We start from the raw sequence: 19,738 nt of genomic DNA, 5'->3' as shown, positions 1-19,738 counted from the left end.
TAGAGCCATATGACGGAGCGAAGGGTCCTGCAAAGTGCACCAGATCAGCCCTGTAATCCCTATTAAACGAGGAGAGTGCATTCACTGGGTTTTATCTCCCCTCCTCTTCCTCCCTCTTTGTCTCTCTCCCACTGTTAAGTCTTTCCTCTGCCGTTTTTTTTTACTCCATAAAAATGTGTTCTCACTCTTGTGCTCAAACTGTCCTTGGTGCTTCCCCCCTTTCAGCCATCAATCCACATACCAGGCTGACTCACTCTCACCGCCGTTTTCCCTCTCGTCTCTTTTCCTCCCATCGGATTGACGGATTACCGCGCTCACAGCTTACCCCCCCCTATCTGCTCAGTGTGGGCAGCGCTAACTGCAGAGATCCTACCAGCACCTGACTCAGGGTTCCTACACCGCCTGAAATATTAAAGTATTTTCCAGGGTTTGATTAGTTTCTGTCCCATTGAGCGTCCATCCATCCATGCATCAATCTGTAGCTTTAGCTGCCGCCATATTTTAAGCCTGACCTCTGCTATGACCTTTAAAAAACAGACAAAAAGAGACAGGGGACTTATTTTAGATCTATATGTGCAGGAAGCCTGTAGGCCGATCCTGACGTTTCCACGCTGAAAGAAAGATGGAGGGAGAGGACGGACCGAAAAACTAAAATAAAACGGGAACAGAGAAAGAGGAGGAGAGATTGTAGCGGGACACCCAGAGGAGGAAGAGTGTCAGGAAGCGATATCATTGTTGTCTGCCAGAGTGATGCCTCTTCTTCTCCTCCTGATGCTAAATACCTGTTAGCCTCAGGGAAACCTTCTCACAGAACCCCCCCCCTTTCAGCGAATGTGTTTGGAGTTAAGTGTCACACAGACCTGCCGATTCAGGCGTTGCCAAAACACTGTCAGCATGTTTTATTAGTGTGTCAGTGCTGTTTGTCTCTGCAGGCTGCGAGCGCGTATATCACAGCCGCTCTCTGCTGCCGATTCATTTAAGCATACGAGATGCAACCATCAATCCGCCGCCCGGCCTCCAAACAGGAAATCATCTGGCAAAAAAAAAAAAGAAATAAATAAAAGCAACACAAAAAAAAACAACTAACAAATCAAAACAAGAAGAGGCAATTAATTTATGTTGAGCAAATTGGCCTTGAATTTATGTTGCCTCCTGAACTCGGAGAGTCGATGGGGCTTGTAGCGAGTCAGTTTTGGAAGCGGGGAATGTTTTACAGCTCATCTGCTAATCTAACAGCAGTAAATCTATTCACACGCTTTTCTCTGGGCTCTGATTTGCTCCCACTCACCTTCTCCCTGACCTGAACTGTCTGACTCACCCTTTTACGCCGCTTCTTTACACATTTACAAGGTCAAAAAAAAGACATTTTTCTTTGGTCAATAGCTCTTTTTGGAAGGAAGCTGTTTGTTTGTTTTGTTGTTTTGTTTTTTTCTTCTCAATTGAATTGATTTAGAAGGTCCATAACCATGCTGTGGCTTTAGAGCAAAGAAGATGTGACCTCGGTTGTCATGACCACACAAACCTTGGATTTTCTCTTTATGCTTTTACAATTTAGCTGAAAATCTTAACCTGATCAACCTTTTTTTTTCTTTTTTTCCCCTCTCTGCAGCCCTGTACGAGTTCCGGGTGCTGGAGTCCAACGAGCTGGGCTCCACGGTGGGAATCGTCCGCGCCATGGACGCCGACATCGGCCCCAACGCGGAGATGGAGTACAGGATCATCGGGAGCGACGGGCCGGGGATGTTCGACATCATCGCCAACAGGACCACGCAGGAAGGCGTCATCCTGCTGAGAAAGGTCAGCAGAGCACATGTGATCGAGAGGGATGGGGGGTTAGAAAATGTCTGTTCTACTGTATGTAATCCCGGGCTTTGACTAGGCCATTTAAACACATGATTATGTATTGATGCCACTCTAGCTCTATTCTTTGTAGTTTAATCTGCAGCTTCAGCTCTGATCAGCTTTCTTTCCCTGCTAAAGAAAAGCCTCCCCATCATATTTGGCCACCTTTATTCTCTACAGCGGGGATGATGTCGTCAGGATGATGTCCAGGGTTAGATCTCTGCCATGCATGGCGTTTTGGATGCAGGCCGAGAAACAAAAAAGGTCCGATCTGAGCAGAGCAGCTTCTCACAGGGCTCCATGTTCGCAGTAAATAGTACTTCACTGGATGGATGACTGATCCTCCCACCCAAGCTGTGAGATTCTGCAGATCCTCCAGAGTTAGCATGGGCTTCTTGGATGCTTCTCTATTTAAGGCTCTGATTGCCCGCTCTGTGAGATCAGGTCTGTCCTAGTAGAGCTACTGTTTCCATTTTCAGCTAGGTGCTAATTTAACCTTCATTTAGGCCTGCAGGCTTGTATTTAGCCCTAAGAAAACATTTAAGGGATAATATGAGGCACTGTGTGTCGTCCACCATTTTTAACTGTTAGAGTTTGATTTATTCTCCAAATCTGAAGGCGTTTAGGCTAAAGAGGCTCACCGCTAAAAGCTTTCCCCTCAGTGTTGTCTGTAAGGCTGTCTTCACTCTAATTGATGGGAGCATTTATTCCTCCTCAGAGGCCTTCTGCAGACAGCAGCGAGATTAAAACACAGAAACCATCATCATCATCTGCATGTTGCTCAGAAAAAAAAAAAAAGACTCGTTTAATGTACATTTTTATTTACACTCAGAGTTCATCAAAACAAGACGGGGCTCTGGAGCCTCTAATTGAGCAAATAAGTTTCCATTTTCCAGCCACACAGGCTGCATGACAACTGGAGAGAGGAGGAACATCCTGTGTACACAAGGGGGAGGATTTTCGCCGCTGTAACTCTGTGTAGATTCTGTTTTAATTTTTTTTTTCCTAAAAAGGACGCCGCCAAACACAGATAGGATATTAAACTTTTGATCTGGGAGATTTTCCATGCTTGTTTACACTCTCAGCAGCTTGTGGAGGGGGTCTAAGACTGCAGCAAACACACACCTCTGCAGCTCCCCTCGTGTTTACAGAGCAGCTGGGCTCAGTCAGAGGTTATGTTGTTTTAATGCCTACTTTATTAAGTAGTTTTTACACATCAGCGGGGTGCAGTTTAACTGTGACCTGCAGCTCTTTCTTGCATCACTCTGGAATATTTACATTGAAATAGGATTATGTTTTAGTTGGCGCACATCTAAAGAACAAGCTTCTTATTGGGCGGTTTTCCTAAGAGGATTTCACAATAAAAGTGTGAAGAAAAGCTTCAGTTTTTTCTCCTGTTGCATAAACAGTGCTGATAAAAATGATTTAACTCTACAGTAAAACATGGAACATGATAACTTTGCGAGATCTGTAACCTCTGCTTTGGAAAGCTGGGGCATCTCCAATGATCAGGAAATCTTAGCCCAGGCTGTGACTGATAGGTCTGTGCTTTAAATGGCCTAGCAGGGGGGCTACATGTGTCCTTTGTTGGTTTCCTGGTTCAACATGTCTGGATTCCTCCAAGTTCTTCCTGTAACTGACAGATAACATTACAGATGATATATTTTGCAGCTGTATGATTCTGAGATCAGCCAGTAAAACACTTGAGCAGACTTAAAGGTGTGGTTCCTCTGCCATGTTACCCAATGATGAAACGACACAACAATAGGCCCGTAAGCAACATCATCTGGGTGGGCCCTATATGAAGTACAACACGTGATAAAGGTTCAGGATACGGCGACAGTTCCATAAATCGGCCAAGAAGATACGATTATGCAATTCTCACAATTTTCATACAAATGAAAAAATAGTGACTGCGCACCTTGAATGGAACCATTGGTGACTGCGCACCATCACATGTTACAGACATCCCAAGTTACTAAAACTCATTTCAGGGAGATGCTTAGCTACGTCCTCCTCTACCTCTTCGGTTCTTTGAAAGAACGTGTTTATTTTAGGAAGTTTTTTCCCTTCTTCCAGCAGCTCTTCTTTCCTCTTTCTTTTCTGGAATCCACTTAAGTACCTCTTTTTGCTATCCATGGTCGCTAACACATTGTACGTAACGGTTATGGTTTTTATCGATGCTCTGGGTTACCCAGAATTCAAAGTCGTAGTGTAAAAAATAAAATACTCAAATACATCGTTCTTTTAAGATCTTTATTGCGGTTTGAAACATATTATATGAACTATACAAAGTTATTAATAGTAATAGTAATAGTAATTAAAAGAACCACTGTCTGCTTTGCTAATTGGTGTCGTGTTTAAACGGTGTTGCGGTATAAATAAGGTCCTGTGCAGTCAGTTCCTTCAGTATCAGGGGGTCTAAGAGGAATTTTTCGCACCATTAGATCTGCAAACAGACGTCCTAGTCTACAAGTGCATAGGGGGCCAACCAGGTGTCAGTGATGGGGCCCCTAAGAGGTCGTGGGCCCGTAAGCAACTGCTGTTTTTGTTACCAATATTTACGCCATTGATGTCACATCACATGTTCCTGTCTGGTGTCTTTTGGAGTGTTTGCTGCAACTGCATCTTCCTTCCCCAGTGTTCAAAGGTAATATCATGGCTTCTGGCATAACAGAGGGACTGATTCAGAAAGTCACAAAGGAATCCACTGCAACATTTAAAGCCCTGGCTGCAGGGTTTAATACTTTAAGGTCAGAGTTCACGATTCAACAATAAAAAAGTGGATAAAACATGTCCTCTATGACAGTTGAGTGTCAAAAATGGCTGCAGACCTAAAAGAACAGAATGGTCTGTCTCAGAATTGGAATCATTTCTAAAAACAAAGCACATATTTGAACTTTGTGATGATGAGCTATAAGTTGATGCTTTGCTTTAACTGGACCTAAACTTGCTGGAACAGAAGGGACAGTAAATTCTGCTCTCTAACAGAAATCCCTGGAGGAGAATGTCCGACCTTCAGTCTGTGACCTCATGCTCAAGAGACCTCAGGTTTCCCCACAAGCAAATCCACTTCCGGATAATTCCATAACATCAGACATGGATGGGTTTGTGTGGTCTAGTCAAAGTCTAGACTTAACCAACAGGGAAATATTGTGGCATGACCTGAAAAAGGTCAACCATGCTGCAAAACCTCCAGTGGTTGAAATAAGTCAACAGTCCTCCATGGAGATATAAAAAAATATTAACAATATTGGAACAGTTATTAGGTTTATTAGGGATTAGTAGGTTTAAATAAAAGGGAAAAAAATCATCATTTGGAAACAGATTTCTGCCCAGTATCTACTGGCTGTTTTTAATATAATGGGATTAATGATTTAAGACTTTAAAGTCTCTCAGAAGAGGAAAAACAGGATAAATCTGTAGCTCTGCAGCCCTGGTTTAAAGAGGATGTAAACAGTTTGAAATAGTCCAAATAAATCCAATCCAGTTAGGTTTGTTTTAACAGAGTCCAGTTCAGGGTAATAGTGTCCTGTGAGAATATACAGAGTCAGAGGGGAGGGTTCCCCTTTAACAGGAAGAGACCTCCAGCATAAACCGGACTTCATGAGGGCAGCCATCTGCTTCACCCGGCTGGGGATTAATGCGCCAACAGCATCACTGGATTAAAACTGTGCATCTGAAGCCAGTATGAATATGATGCAGAACTCAGCTGAGATGTAAATACGCCACCATATATACTTTCAGCAATGATACCCTTTAAAGTTAAATGGGAGATGTAATATAATGGAAATATATTAGATGATTACCAAGAATAAATCTGCTCTACATGCTGTGGAAATGTAGGACAGAGTGGGCAAATTTAACAGCAAGGACAGCCACAGTTTAGGATGTAAATTACTGTACCTTAACAAATGGATTTTCTCTGGTGTACCGAGTATCTCACAAAAACAAGAACATCCCTGGCATCGGAAATATTTTATTAGAGGATATTTAAGTTTGAAAAAATGGGTAGAAGTCATTGTACAGTTTGTATAACACTCTATAATGGCTTTCCTTTCAAAGTAACAACAATCATTTAAGTGAGACAGTTTTTGTTTTATCTGATTTTCTCATTGGAAAAATAATAAATAAAGGTTCCATATTATACTATATAAAAAAAAAATATATATATATATATATATTAGTGCTGTCAAAATTATCGCGTTATTATCGCGTTAACGCAAGGCCATTTTAACGGCGATAATTTTTTTAACGTGAGATTAACGCTATGTGGTTTTATGGTACAATTTTCCAAGTACATCCCTCTGCAGCCTGCCTAGTAGCAACCTGAAATACGCTGAGAAAACTGATTACTGAGGTGAAATGGAATCTGCTACGGCACTCTTGCTGTCTGTGTACGCCACTGGTCGGTATCGTGTGTGTGTGTGTGTGTGTGTGGGTGAGTGGGTGTGTGTGTGTTCTCATTTTTGTTAAGAGGCTGAAAAGTAACTTTCTAGAGCATAGACTACCTCCATCTAGTGATGTCGGTCTATTGATTTTGATGTATTGATTGAAAATTGTTCATTATTATCTTGGTTAATTAACATCTAATGTTAACTCTACTAAATTTTATAGCAGTAGGGTAAAATGCTTGTCTTTGTTCAAAAGACTGTATTAACTGTAAAGACTGTCTTTTACATCAGCCTGTTTTCAGGGCCTTTTTTTTGCCTACATATTTGTTATTTTTGGCATAAATCAGTATCTGTGACCTGTTTTCATTTTAAAAAAAGAACATTGGCACAAACCTAGCCTGTATGTATTTTTTTGTATGTCATCGAGAGTATTTAAAGGATTTTCAATCAGGAAAAAAATGTGCGATTAAAATGCGATTAATCGCGAGTTAACTCAGGCATTGATGCGATTAATCACAATTAAAAAAATTTAATCGATTGACAGCACTAATAGGCCTCATTAATATATATATATATATATATATATATATATATATATATATATATATATATATATATATATATATATATATATTAATATAATATATATATTATATTAATATATATTATATAATATAATCATTAATATATATATATATATATATATATATATATATATATATATATATATATATATATATATATATATATATATATATATATATATATTAATGAGGCCTAAAGGGCATGTAAAAGCATGTACCAATAACTTCATCATCCAGCCATCTTAGGCCACGCCTCCGCAACCATGACAACCAGTCAGAGTGGAACTAAATTTCAAACATGTTTGATTTTCTCCCTACGTCACGATTCCTGATCAGGAGGTGGTCGTTAGAGGCTGATCGCCCCACATGTATACGACAAAACGCAGGATGCACAAGGAGGCTGAAACTCGGCCCAATCGAAAAACTCTCACACGACTCGAGAATCGGCCTGAAACGGGCAACAAATGTAACAGTGTGCGCCCGGCTTTAGCTTTAGTAGCTGCTTTCATTAATAGGGAGGTTTGGTAGGCTTGGCCAGCTGCTTCCGTACATCAATTATTTGTGCATGAGCTGTTATGATCAAACAAATTAAGACAAATGGCCTAATGAGGAAGTTTTTGCTGCAAGTTTTCTAATAGAATATTAAAAATATTACATATAAATATAAAAATGAAAGTTTTTCAAGAAATAAATTGTATAAATATTACACTTGGAACAGTATCACGAAGCAATTGATTATAAATTCTGATTCATTCTAGATTATTAAAACCTCAATATAGAAACTTGGTCATCTAATGAATTGATGTATTTTTCATTTAACATCAATGTTATTAGAGATTTATAACAAAATAAACAATACTTTAGTAATCAGACTGAAGAAAACTAGATTATTTAGTTTTTATCATTGAGGTTTCAAACTAAGGGAGATGATTCAATGTTTTAGAACATTGCACCAGTGATTGTATTATTGTAAAAACATAAATCATTATTTCTTTTAAGACTGCAGGTAAAATACACTTCAAATAATATAGAAATCTAAATCAATCTTTCTTAAAATAAATGCATTTTTTCTTGAATTAAGCAATTAAGTGAAACACTCTATCAGTGGTATAATACATTTATATATAAATTAAGAAAAAACAACTGCATTTCAAATCCATAATATCTAATTATCTTATTTTAAGGGTAAAAGTACTCCATTTGCACATTCACTTATTTACCTACTCATATTAAGGGTAAATACACTTATTTTAATAAATTATTACATCCGTTTTGCAATGCACAGAGAGAGTTCTTATACAAGCTCACTGAAAAGGAATATCTATATGATTCTTTAATCCGTTTATCAGTACAAGAAAATATCTACAAATCTCTGAGCTTTAAAAGTGAACACTTTAGAGATGGTTGAACTGTAAAAAAACGTAGACATATATTTGATTGCTGGAGCAGTGAAGCGACTGAACAAGCATTATAGCTCTCAAACGGTGAATCTGAGCAATCAAACTTAATTTTCTGGCTGCTTTACTGGCCTAAAACCTACATGAACCGTGTCGATGTGGTTCAGATGCGCAGACTGGGATTGAAGAGACGCTGAGCTTTCAGATGGGAGGGTGAGAAGTAGCAGGGTAGCACACTGCAAGAAATTGAAATTTAAGTGTTTTTTTTCTTAGTAAAAAAGGTTTTTTTTATTGCGTAGGTAAGTGAGACACTTTGCCAATGGAACAAGACAATTTAAAATAAGACAATAAACATTTGCATTGTCTTATTCCAAGCATATTATCTAAATATCTTATTATAAGAGTAAAAATTGTCATTCTGTTGGCAAATCATCTTATTTTCCAGCTCAAATTAAGGGTAAATACGTTTTACTGAAGACATTTTTACTTATTTCTAGATCGTTTTCGTAGTGCAGATCAAAGACAAACAACTTTGAGAAATCTGTCTGGATGTTGCTCTGTCATGTTCAAGCTTGCAAATTATTTTATGCTGTAAATACTTGTAAGAATTATTCCAGATTAAATTAAGTTATTTCTTCTTCCCCGACTTTAAACAACAGGTAGGAAAAACACGCAGCTCTCTCAATAAAGCAGAGAGCATGAGAGGAACTTTGTGTTTCCTCTTTGCTCCAGCAGGCAGAAGACGGACAGCAGACTTATTGGATTTGGTCGTACACTCGCTCTCACTTCCAGTACATTTGTTTCATGCGAGATCCGTTCCTACTAGAGGTTGAGGCTGAAGTATTGATGCTCTGTATGGATCGCAGCGTGCAGCTGTGGTGCGTTTGATGTATTTCACTGTATCTGTCAGCCTCATCAAGCGGCCCTCTCTGCAGCCTCCCATCGATCCCTTCCATCACGCCGTCATTAAGCGGCGGATGACATAATTGCCTTTTGTAGCCGCCGCGGTGCTGCAGGTCGGTGCGGACTGAGCGTGCTCTAATTCTGAGCCTGATAATTAAACAGGCTTTTCATCCGGTTGGTCCTGTTTCTCAGGTGGACGTGCTGCGACCCGGTCCATCCCAGCGTTAGACTGTAGAAATCATTCACTCCTAAATATGCAATGATTCAGGGATCAAAACGCATCTGGACTTTATTTGCATAGCTCAGGCCCGCCATGACTCCTCTTCTAGTTGCTGCCCACGAGGAAGTTCACTCTGATCCAGCTCTGCGCTCATTAAAATGCATCGCCTCCCAATTATTTCCATCAATATAGGGATACCTGGGCTGACTAAAACTTTGAAACTGAGTAAAAAACAGCAGATCCTAAAAAAACAAACAACATGAAGAGCAGAACATAAATTATAGGATTATCAGGAGATCCTTGAAGCGGTTTCCTTCATGCAAAACAAATAGAAGACAAAAATAGAGCAATAAGAAAGAAAAAACACTGTTCAGTTTTAGAAATTTGAATTTAAGAAGATATATTTTAGTAAAGTTTGTTGCATCCGTTTTTGGTTCAAACCTCTAAATTCAAAAAGTTAAATTAAAGACTAAAGGATTATGCTTTCAAAGAGAAACGTTTGAGGCTCATTTGCCTAATTTTCAATATTCACATGACCTGAAATAATCTTGTTAGTCTGGTTTCATCATCTGAGGAATCGTGTAACTGATGTTTCCAGTGGAGATCAGACAGAAATTTAAAAGGTTCAGAGGTGCTTTTACTAAAATATGCCACAAGGAAATCTGGATTCAGAGTGGGAGAGAGAAAAAAAGAAGGAAAGAGAAAATTAGGAACGACAGAAAACACAGAAAATGGAAGGAAAATAATTAATATGTAGAAAGATGGCAGACGGATCACAGAAGGAATTAAAAGACTGATTGATTGAAAAAAAATGATAGAAAAAATGACAGAATGATGAAAAGAAAGACTACAGATGAAACATAACCGAGAGAAAGACTAAGAGGGACAGAATAAAGAAAGACGACAGTTGGAAAAATAGACTAACGGAAGAAAAGACAAAAGAACGGCTAATGGAAGGAAGATGGACTGAAAAAAAGAGCGATGGAGGAAAAACAAGAGAAACTGACAGAATAGAGACTGATGGTAAAAATGATAGAATGAACAGAATGATAAAGACAAGACGACATGAAGACGGCTCTAAGATGCCAAAAGAAAACCCAAAAAGATGTTTTTAAAAACACACTAAAGTGATAAGTCTGAAAAAGGTGAATTTGAACCACAGATCCTGCTTCATACCTGAGAATCCTGAAGAAGAATGTCAGACCATCAGTTGATATTTAAACAGCAACATCTAGAAAAAAAGGCCTAATCAAAGTAGGAACTTAGAGCATCAGAGAACATGATTTGCTTTTTTGATTTAATCAGGACACTGAGTAGAGCTTTAACAATACATCCATTAAATGATTAACCAGCCAATTAGAAGGATAATTATGATGTTATGAAGATAGTGATGTTACATTATTATCTTTAAGATGCACCTTTTTTTTTTAATTCAGAAGCATGCGATTATATTTTATTTATTTCTTTTTATTTATTTATTCATTTGACAGGGACAATGCTCTAGAATAAGCCAAAAGGCTATTTTTCATCTGTTTTCCCAGCATAGATCTTAAAATTCTCTTCCTAAAAACACAACGGTAAGAATTTTACAATGAAAAATACAAATATAAAAAGAAATAAAAACAACTATACCGCTTCAAAACTTCTTTAAAATACAGAATCAAGTTCGCTCGACTATGGATTTTAGATTAATAAAAGAGAATAAAATATTCCAATAAAATAACATGGTGAACAAGTTATTACCATTGATATTATTAATATTAGAATTAAAATAATGCTGTTTGTTTGTAATGAAATGTAGATAAACAGATTCTATTGCACCATATCAATCGCATACTTTGCGATCATATCATGACAGACATTTATTGTTAAAATCCATCCATCCATCCATTTTTCATTACGCTTTTCCTAAGGGGGTCATGAGGGGTGCTGGTGCCTATCTCCAGCTGTCTACAGGCGAGAGGCGGGGTAAACCCTGGACAGATCGCCAATCCATTGCAGGGCAACACAGAGACAAACAGGGCAAACAACCATTCACGAACACCTAAGGAGAATTTAGAGAAGCCAATTAACCTAACAGACATGATCTAAACATATCAGTTTTATGTATTTTCATATTTAAAATGGTATGGAAGTCATATTTAATGTATTCTTTATCAGACCATATTGTCTCAAAAGTTAGAAAAGTCCTGTCCTAAAATCTGTGGTTTTTTTCATTATCTTATGCAGGCCAGTTAGTTATACGTCAGCTTGTACACCTAAATTCAGCCAATCTTATATCAAAGGTCATCTGTCAATCAAATTTTTTCAGTCATAGTATCTTGATTCATATGTTGCAGCTAATGTACGCAACGGTTGAAATAAGAATCCTTTCCTTTCCCACTGAGTTCCGTCCCAGTGTTCACGGGGATGGACGTCTGTGTCTTCAGCAGGCGTAGAGCTAACAGAACTGGCAGCGTTGTGAGGAAAGGGCTCAAACATGTACGGCTGGAAGCCTTCTACACCAAACCAAGCTTCTGCCGCCCTGGCGTCCTCTTCCACAACATCTTCATCACGCTTTCCTCCTCTAAATAAAAAATGTATGATGGAGACTCATCCACGACTTTCAACACTAAACTCTCCTCCTCTGTCATGTTTCCTCTGTCCATAGCGTTCCTTGACAGTGTCGTTTCTAAGTCACCAATTTAGTGCTACTTGGTCCCAATGGAAATTCCCATTGGGAACCTACTAGCACTAAGTTGCTAACTGATTAGCAAGATACTTCCGACAAACCGGCCACAACCAAACTTTCTTTCGAACCTTCCGCCCCAACAATCCCGCCCCCTTGATAAACGACCAATCACATTCACTTTATTCACTGGTGTAAAGTCGGGCACCACTTGGGAGAATTTGGAAATGCAACGGTTGGAACAGCCGCTTCCTACGACTTTAAGGGTTTGAATGACACTCAATGATGCAATATCACAGTGTTGACAAACATTCAGGCCTCCTGTCTCCTAAAACAAACAAATCAGGAACTGATCATTTTTCTTTAGGTGCAAATCAGTAATAATTGGATATTCTAAATGATTTAAGTTAGTTTCTTGCACTTATTTTGAGACATTTCAACATCTGAACTGTTTTCTTTTGTCCACTTTTAATCAGAAAACAAAATGAGATTCCTGCACTTCATTTCATATTTTATCACACTGAAGCTCTCCGAGTCTGGCTGTCCTCTGACGGAGCGCTAATCTGTCGCACTGATCTTTTCATTTAAAGACGAAACACACCAAAAGGAACAGATGTCACCCTAGGAAGATCAAACCGCAGCGCTGATTGATTGTTACAGAGCCGCAGAGCGCCGAGGATCAGGAAATCAAGCTGAAAAGCATCTTAAGGAGTCGACAGAAGAAAAGTTATCTTGTTTTTTTCTTTTGTTTCTGCTCAGTTCAAATTAACCAGATTTGGAGTCTAAAAACTACTGACATAAATCCTTTCCTTTTTTAAATGAAGGCAGCTTGTTATCTTCATGTGTAGTTTTTTTCCCCCCTCCCTCACTGAAAGGCAACATGAGTCACATCAGCAGTTATTGGATCTCCTGGAAGCTGGGCTCTTTGTGTCCATCAGCGGTCTTGTTAGTGTCTCTGAAGACACTAAGACCCCCTCAGATGAGGCCGTTAGGTGATCTAAGAGACACATTTAATGAATAAAAAATAACCTTAAAGTAAATGTGCTTGGATTAGTGCTTAACAGCAGAACGTGATGCTGAATATAGAATAAAAGCTTCGACCTCAACGCTAATCAACCCACCAGAGCTTACTGTCTATTAAGGACTGTCGTCTTCTCCTGTTTCAGCCTCTGGATTACGAGAAGAAGCGGCAGTACAGCCTCCGGATCCAGGTGGAAAACGTCCACATCAACCCTCGCTTCTACTCCATGGGTCCCTTCAGGGACGAAGCCAGCGTGAAGATCGTGGTGGAGGACGTGGACGAGCCGCCGGTGTTCGAGCGGCCCACCTACATCATGGAGGTCAGGGAGGACGCGGCGAGGAACACCATCATCGGCTCGGTCAGCGCGTCGGATCCCGACGACAAACACAGCCTAGTCAGGTAAAGTCTTAAGGTGCAAATAGCTGATCTATTGAATATGTCTGCAGAGATCAGACTGTGAACATAAAGGCAGGAAAAAACACAGAGATCGATGGAAACATCTAGACGCTTGGAAAAGGAATGCAATTTGTTGTGTATCATATTTTTCTCACATCAAATAAAACACCTAATGAAAGCCCTTTTGGGAAACTCCAACTCCCATTGTCATTGTGACACAGCACACACAAGTGAACACTGCGCACAATGAAATTGCATTTATGCCTCACCCGTGCAAGGGGGCAGCCCTCAAATGGCGCCCCAAGGGAGCAGTGTGGCGGGACGGTACCATGCTCAGGGTACCTCAGTCATGGAGGAGGATGGGGGAGAGCGCTGGTTAATTACCACCAACCTGGCGGGTCGGGAGTCGAACCAGTAACCTTTGGGATCCAAGTCTGACACCCTAACCGCTCACCCACCCGACTAATGATGTATCATGGGGCTCTGGGGTATGATACATCATGATAAAGGAAAATGGTCAACTTTTTTCACCACCAGAATGAAATCAGACTCCTTCCAGTTCTGCAAAATACTAAGTTAAATTCCTTCAAGTTATAGCGGAGGATTTTGGAGATTTTTTGAAAAGATCCGCCCTCTCCACTTTAAATAAATACAATAAAATGCACGTGCAAAAGCCTGTACCCTCTCCCAAGAAGGAACGCCTATTAAACACGTGCGAGAGCGTGCACAAGCTTATTTCTCCTGGTGCACGCTCTGTTTAAAAGTTACTGTTTGCATCACTCATCCAAGCTTACTTTCCAAAAGAAGATTTGCAATTTTTCCACTATCTGAGACTCACCAAGGGTAGGTGCAAATGAGGATGAGAACGTAGAATTTCATTACGTAAACACATCACCAGAATGATTGACGCTTATTTTGATGAAAATAAGTTTAACTTTTTTTTGTTATCCTGGAAATTCATTTAAATGAACATTTTTCCAACATGTGTAGAAAGAAAACTGAAATCAACTGTGAAAACACTTCAAGTGATTTCAATCCTCCTTTGATCTAACTGAACACTTCAAACTGATCCCGTACTTTCCCAGATTTTGCAGAAACTCTTGTGCAGATTATCTATAAAGGTCATCCTCCTTGAAAAAAAAGTATTGCTGGTTTGAAGCTGGATTTAATCCCTGGAAGTGAAACCGGTCGGCTTTGCTGTGAAGAATCGCACCTTACCTGCTTCCTCCTTTGAGCTGCAGAAAAATCAACTACTTAACTTTTGATATAATTCCATAAACTAAGGCTACTTTTTCCACTAAATGAAGAAAAGGGAACTAAAATGTTATTTAAAATAAACTTGCTGGAGGTTTCATGTCTGTTGTCACTGAATATAAACTAAGTCATATTTATTTTAAATGTAAGGAAAAGACAAAAGGTCTGTGAATTATGATAAATATTTATTAGATCACTAAAAGCAGCCGTGTAAGCCGGTTTAGTTACTGCATTAGAAGCAGGTCCAGGATTCCCTCAGTTCATGCAGATCCATAATTATCAGAGTGACTCCAATAAAAGGCATCGGTGGCAGCAAGGTGTGAGGCGGCACCTCCTCTCCGTCGCAGCCTTTTTCATTTTTACGACGCACTGAGGGAGTTGGCTCTCAAGGTTGAAGTTCCAGCGCTTTACTGCATGTGTCAAATACGATATCATTCTCTTTTATCGCCCGTCATCAGCGACGGAGCTTCCCGGTGGCATTTAACGCCGCGCCGTGGAGGAGGGGTGGGAAGCCTGGAGGCTCCCTGGGATCAGGAAGTTTCTAGATTTATTTCCTGGCAGTGACACACGCAGACACCTGCACACCTTAACACCAACGCTGAAGATGAGGGGGCACGTCTTTAACACGTTAGAAGGAGCTGAACTGCAGTTTGTTGCTGAGGTGTTAAAAATTCAGTCGTCGTCGTTTGACTGTGATGGAAACTGATTAATTGCTCAGGCCTTTAAAATATGTTTGGAGGACACTGTCCTCGTTAAAAGTTTAGGCTTTGGTTCTGTGCGTGTTCCAGCCGGATCGACTGAGATGTGACAGAACTCTTTAAATAAGGAGAATTTTACCATTAAAATCTGCTGTTGGCAAATAAAACCTGTATATGAGGCTGAGTTAAAGATGACCTACCTGAACATGCTACACATTGCTACAACAAGTTGATTAAACATAAACTGGTGATTTATCTCTGATTCTACTCTGTGTCTGAGGCTTGGTGAGCAGCTGGAGGAATCTGCATAGAATGTTAGTTTTGGTATAACCAGGATCTTTCGATCTTTGCTTTTGGAGATGATGGCTGTGTCAGAATGTACGCTCTACTCTCTGTATATAGCGCACTATATAGGGGTTACGCCATTTTAAATGAGTGTCCGAACCTTTAGTGGGTGAAAAAGTAGTGAACTCGAAATTTATGATTATCCATAGTCACTAGACGAGCAGCTATGTTCCAGAATGCTATGTGAGGAGAGCTCTCCAAAAGATGGTGCAGGCTCCGTGTGGTGGAGATGGAGTTACATGACCAACGGGGAGTGAAAAGTAGTGATCTTCTATCAGAACAGTACAGGTGCTGGTCATAAAATTAGAATATCATGAAAAAGTAGATTGATTTCAGTAATTCCATTTAAAAAGTGAAACTTGTATATTATATTCATACATTACATACAAACTCATATATTTCAGATGTTTATTTTGTTTAATTTTGATGATTACAAATGACAACAAATGAAAATCCTAAATTCATCATATCAGAAAATTAGAATATTGTGAAAAGGTTCAAAATTGATGGCCCCTGGTGCCACACTCTAATCAGCTAATTAACTCAAACCACCTGCAAAAGCCTTTAAATGGTCTTTCAGTCTAGTTCTATAGGCTACACAATCATGGGGAAGACTGCTGACTTGACAGTTGTCCAAAAGACGACCATCGACACCTTGCACAAGGAGGGCAAGACACAAAAGGTCATCGCTAAAGAGGCTGGCTGTTCACAGAGCTCAGTGTCCAAGCACATTAATAGAGAGGCGAAGGGAAGGAAAAGATGTGGTCGAAAAAAGTGTACAAGCAAGAGAGATAACCGCACCCTGGAGAGGATTGTGAAACAAAACCCATTCAAAAATGTGGGGGAGATTCACAAAGAGTGGACTGCAGCTGGAGTGAGTGCTTCAAGAACCACCACACACAGACGTATGAAAGACATGGGTTTCTGCTGTCGCATTCCTTGTGTCAAGCCACTCTTGAACCACAGACAGCGTCAGAAGCGTCTTGTCTGGGCTAAAGAGAAACAGGACCAAAGTTATGTTCTCTGATGAAAGTAAATTTTGCATTTCCTTTGGAAATCAAGGTCCCAGAGTCTGGAGGAAAAGAAGAGAGGCACTTCATCCACGTTGCTTGAAGTCCAGTGTAAAGTTTCCACAGTCAGTGATGGTTTGGGGTGCCATGTCATCTGCTGGTGTTGGTCCATTGTGTTTTCTGAGGTCCAGGGTCAACGCAGCCACATACCAGGAAGTTTTAGAGCACTTCATGCTTCCTGCAGCTGACCAACTTTTTGGAGATGCAGATTTCATTTTCCAACAGGACTTGGCACCTGCACACAGTGCCAAAGCTACCAGTACCTGGTTGAAGGACCATGGTATCCCTGTTCTTAATTGGCCAGCAAACTCTCCTGACCTTAACCCCATAGAAAATCTATGGGGTATTGTGAAGAAGAAGATGCAATACACCAGACCCAACAATTCAGAAGAGCTAAAAGCCACTATTAGAGCAACCTGGGCTATCATAACACCTGAGCAGTGCCACAGACTGATCGACTCCATGCCACGCCGCATTGCTGCAGTAATACAGGCCAAAGGAGGCCCAACTAAATACTGAGTGCTGTACATGCTCATACTTTTCATGTTCATACTTTTCAGTTGGCCAACATTTCTATAAATCCTTTGTTTTTATTGGTCTTCAGTAATATTCTAATTTTCTGATATGATGAATTTGAGATTTTCATTTGTTGTCATTTGTAATCATCAAAATTAAACAAAATAAACATCTGAAATATATGAGTTTGTATGTAATGTATGAATATAATATACAAGTTTCACTTTTTAAATGGAATTACTGAAATCAATCTACTTTTTCATGATATTCTAATTTTATGACCAGCACCTGTAAGTTAACTGATTTCACTATAAAGTCCGCTATATAGTCCTGCTATATATACTGTAATAACCATTCAAAACTTCCCCACTGTCCTTAATGGGTCCTTGGCTGGTCCTCTACAATTCCTTTATAAACATCAATATTTATACTAAAATATACATTCTGTTATGATTTGTGGACATTAAGATCTAAAGAGTAGCGCCATCTGATGGACAGACCCTGTAATACAGTGAAAGGGTGGAGTCAGAGTAAAAACATATGCAAGAGGGGGTCACTGCAGTGGCTACAAGTTGGAGGGGATTTTGCTTTTTTCTTTAAATGGCCATTTTGAATGGCTGCTACTGTGGTGATTGAGGAATTTAGGCGTTAGGGCGGACATTCGGACAAAGTCGACGTATTTTTCCTCTTTAGGGTTTGTAGCGTTTTATTTTCCCTGCGCAGTACCCCTGGTAGACTCTAGGTGGCAGTATAGGGCACTACATCACACTGGATGTAGAGTTGAACGCAACACCTTTAAACCCTCTTTGTATCGTCTATTAGTAACACCCATTTCTTTCCAACTTTTTTTTCACAATCTGATGATTGTGGTAATATTTTCGTTCACCAATCCTCAGCATGATATTGTGAGCACAACTATTTGCATAGTTTCAAACTTTCCTAGGTGTTCTGTAAAAATCCAGGCCGGTGGAAGCTGCATGGATGGGCGCGGACACTAGGGAGGGATTTGAACCAACAACAACACCAGCAGGGATGTAGTTGATCAATTTATCCCTGCTCCAACTGGTGTGATTGTAAAGTTTTAAAAAAATCACACCTGTAACACTCAGTGTATCAAATATCATCTTGTCTCAGGAGTTAGATGTGTCAGTTCTCTACTTTAAAAGAAAGCTGTTAGATTGGTTTGTCAGAAAGAATCCCTGACCAATTTAGTGACTTCTTTTCCACACAGTTTATATTTTAAACTGGTTTATTTTATTTATTTTTTCAAAATGTGATAATTGTGTTTTATTGCACTTATGGAAAGCACTTTGGTTCAGAAGGTGCAATGCAATAAACAATGAATGCATTAAACTATATTCTGATCAAATTGCTGTGGGCGTTGTTCCCAGGACTTTACTAACTGCAGCCATGTTTTAAACTGGAGATTTTTTTGGTAATAACATGATTTCCTAACAGTGGTAGAAATAAGGCTTTTACTCTACACTTCTCTGATATTTGAGTTGCAGTGGAAAACAGGAATATATTGGGTATATTAAAGGGATTCCTTGAAGCACAGATGCCTTACTGGCATGTTTTCCTTTCACTCAGAGGCATTTTAAAAAAGTAATAAACTTCTTTGCTGGAAGAAATTGACCTTGCAAGAATAATTCAGTTTTACATTCTGATGCAAAACTGAAGCCTGTAGAGTTTAATCTGCAGGGTAGATGATGGGTGAACCTGTTTAGATGTTTTGGTTGATAGTTTGTAAATGAATAAAATGATTGCTCATTTTGCCTCATTCATCCAAACACAGTAACACTGATCGCTCCAAGGCTGTGGCTGCCAGCTTCATGCTTCACTAGCCCTTTGTCTTTATAAGCCAGAGAAAGAAAAAGGAGCAGGAAACAAAATTGAAATAAAATATTTATCTGGGTTTTCCAGCACTCATGAGAAGTATGGAAATCGCTCCGGCCTTGAGATTTAATCCTGACATAATCAGATTCTCGAACTTTACACAATGTCAAAGGGAATGCATTTTTACAACTTTGTTTTTCTTTTACTTTTGGCACAGCTTTGGAATTTTAATGCTTGGAGGATACAGAACAACAGTGTTTAAAGGAACACTTTATCTTTTTTTGGTTTTGGTTTTCTACGGTCGGATGGATACAGTGTCGCAGTGGGTAGCACTTTTGCCTTGCATCAAGAAGGTTCCGAGTTCGATTCCCAGCCCGGGGTTTTTTTTGCTTGAAGTTTGCATGTCTCCCTGTGCGTGCGTGGTTCTCTCCAGGTACTCCGGTGTAGGTACCAGACCTACTCAGCCGATGACGTTACGCTAAATGATTGGCTGAACGTCGCCACATGATGTAAAACATTGTGGTTGCCCAGACAACGATAATAACATCACGCTGCGTCAGTGTGCCATGTCGATAGCATCTGTAGCGTTAGCGT

At 39.7% G+C, this 19,738-nt stretch overlaps 1 protein-coding gene across 1 annotated transcript in view; it reads left to right on the top strand.

Moving 5' to 3' along the window:
- The window catches only part of cdh6 (cadherin 6), a 103,094-nt gene that overhangs the window by 68,076 nt on the left and 15,280 nt on the right, over positions 1-19,738 (top strand). Inside the window, exons 6-7 of the mRNA XM_038275602.1 lie at positions 1,610-1,797; positions 13,175-13,428. Of these exons, the coding sequence (XP_038131530.1) occupies positions 1,610-1,797; positions 13,175-13,428 (442 nt within the window). The remainder of the gene's footprint in view (positions 1-1,609; positions 1,798-13,174; positions 13,429-19,738) is intronic.

This window comes from Cyprinodon tularosa, unplaced genomic scaffold (assembly GCF_016077235.1).
Source record: "Cyprinodon tularosa strain WSP-4 unplaced genomic scaffold, ASM1607723v1 ctg97, whole genome shotgun sequence".
In the NCBI taxonomy this organism is placed as follows: Eukaryota; Metazoa; Chordata; class Actinopteri; order Cyprinodontiformes; family Cyprinodontidae; genus Cyprinodon; species Cyprinodon tularosa.
This window is presented reverse-complemented; position numbering and strand designations above follow the sequence as displayed.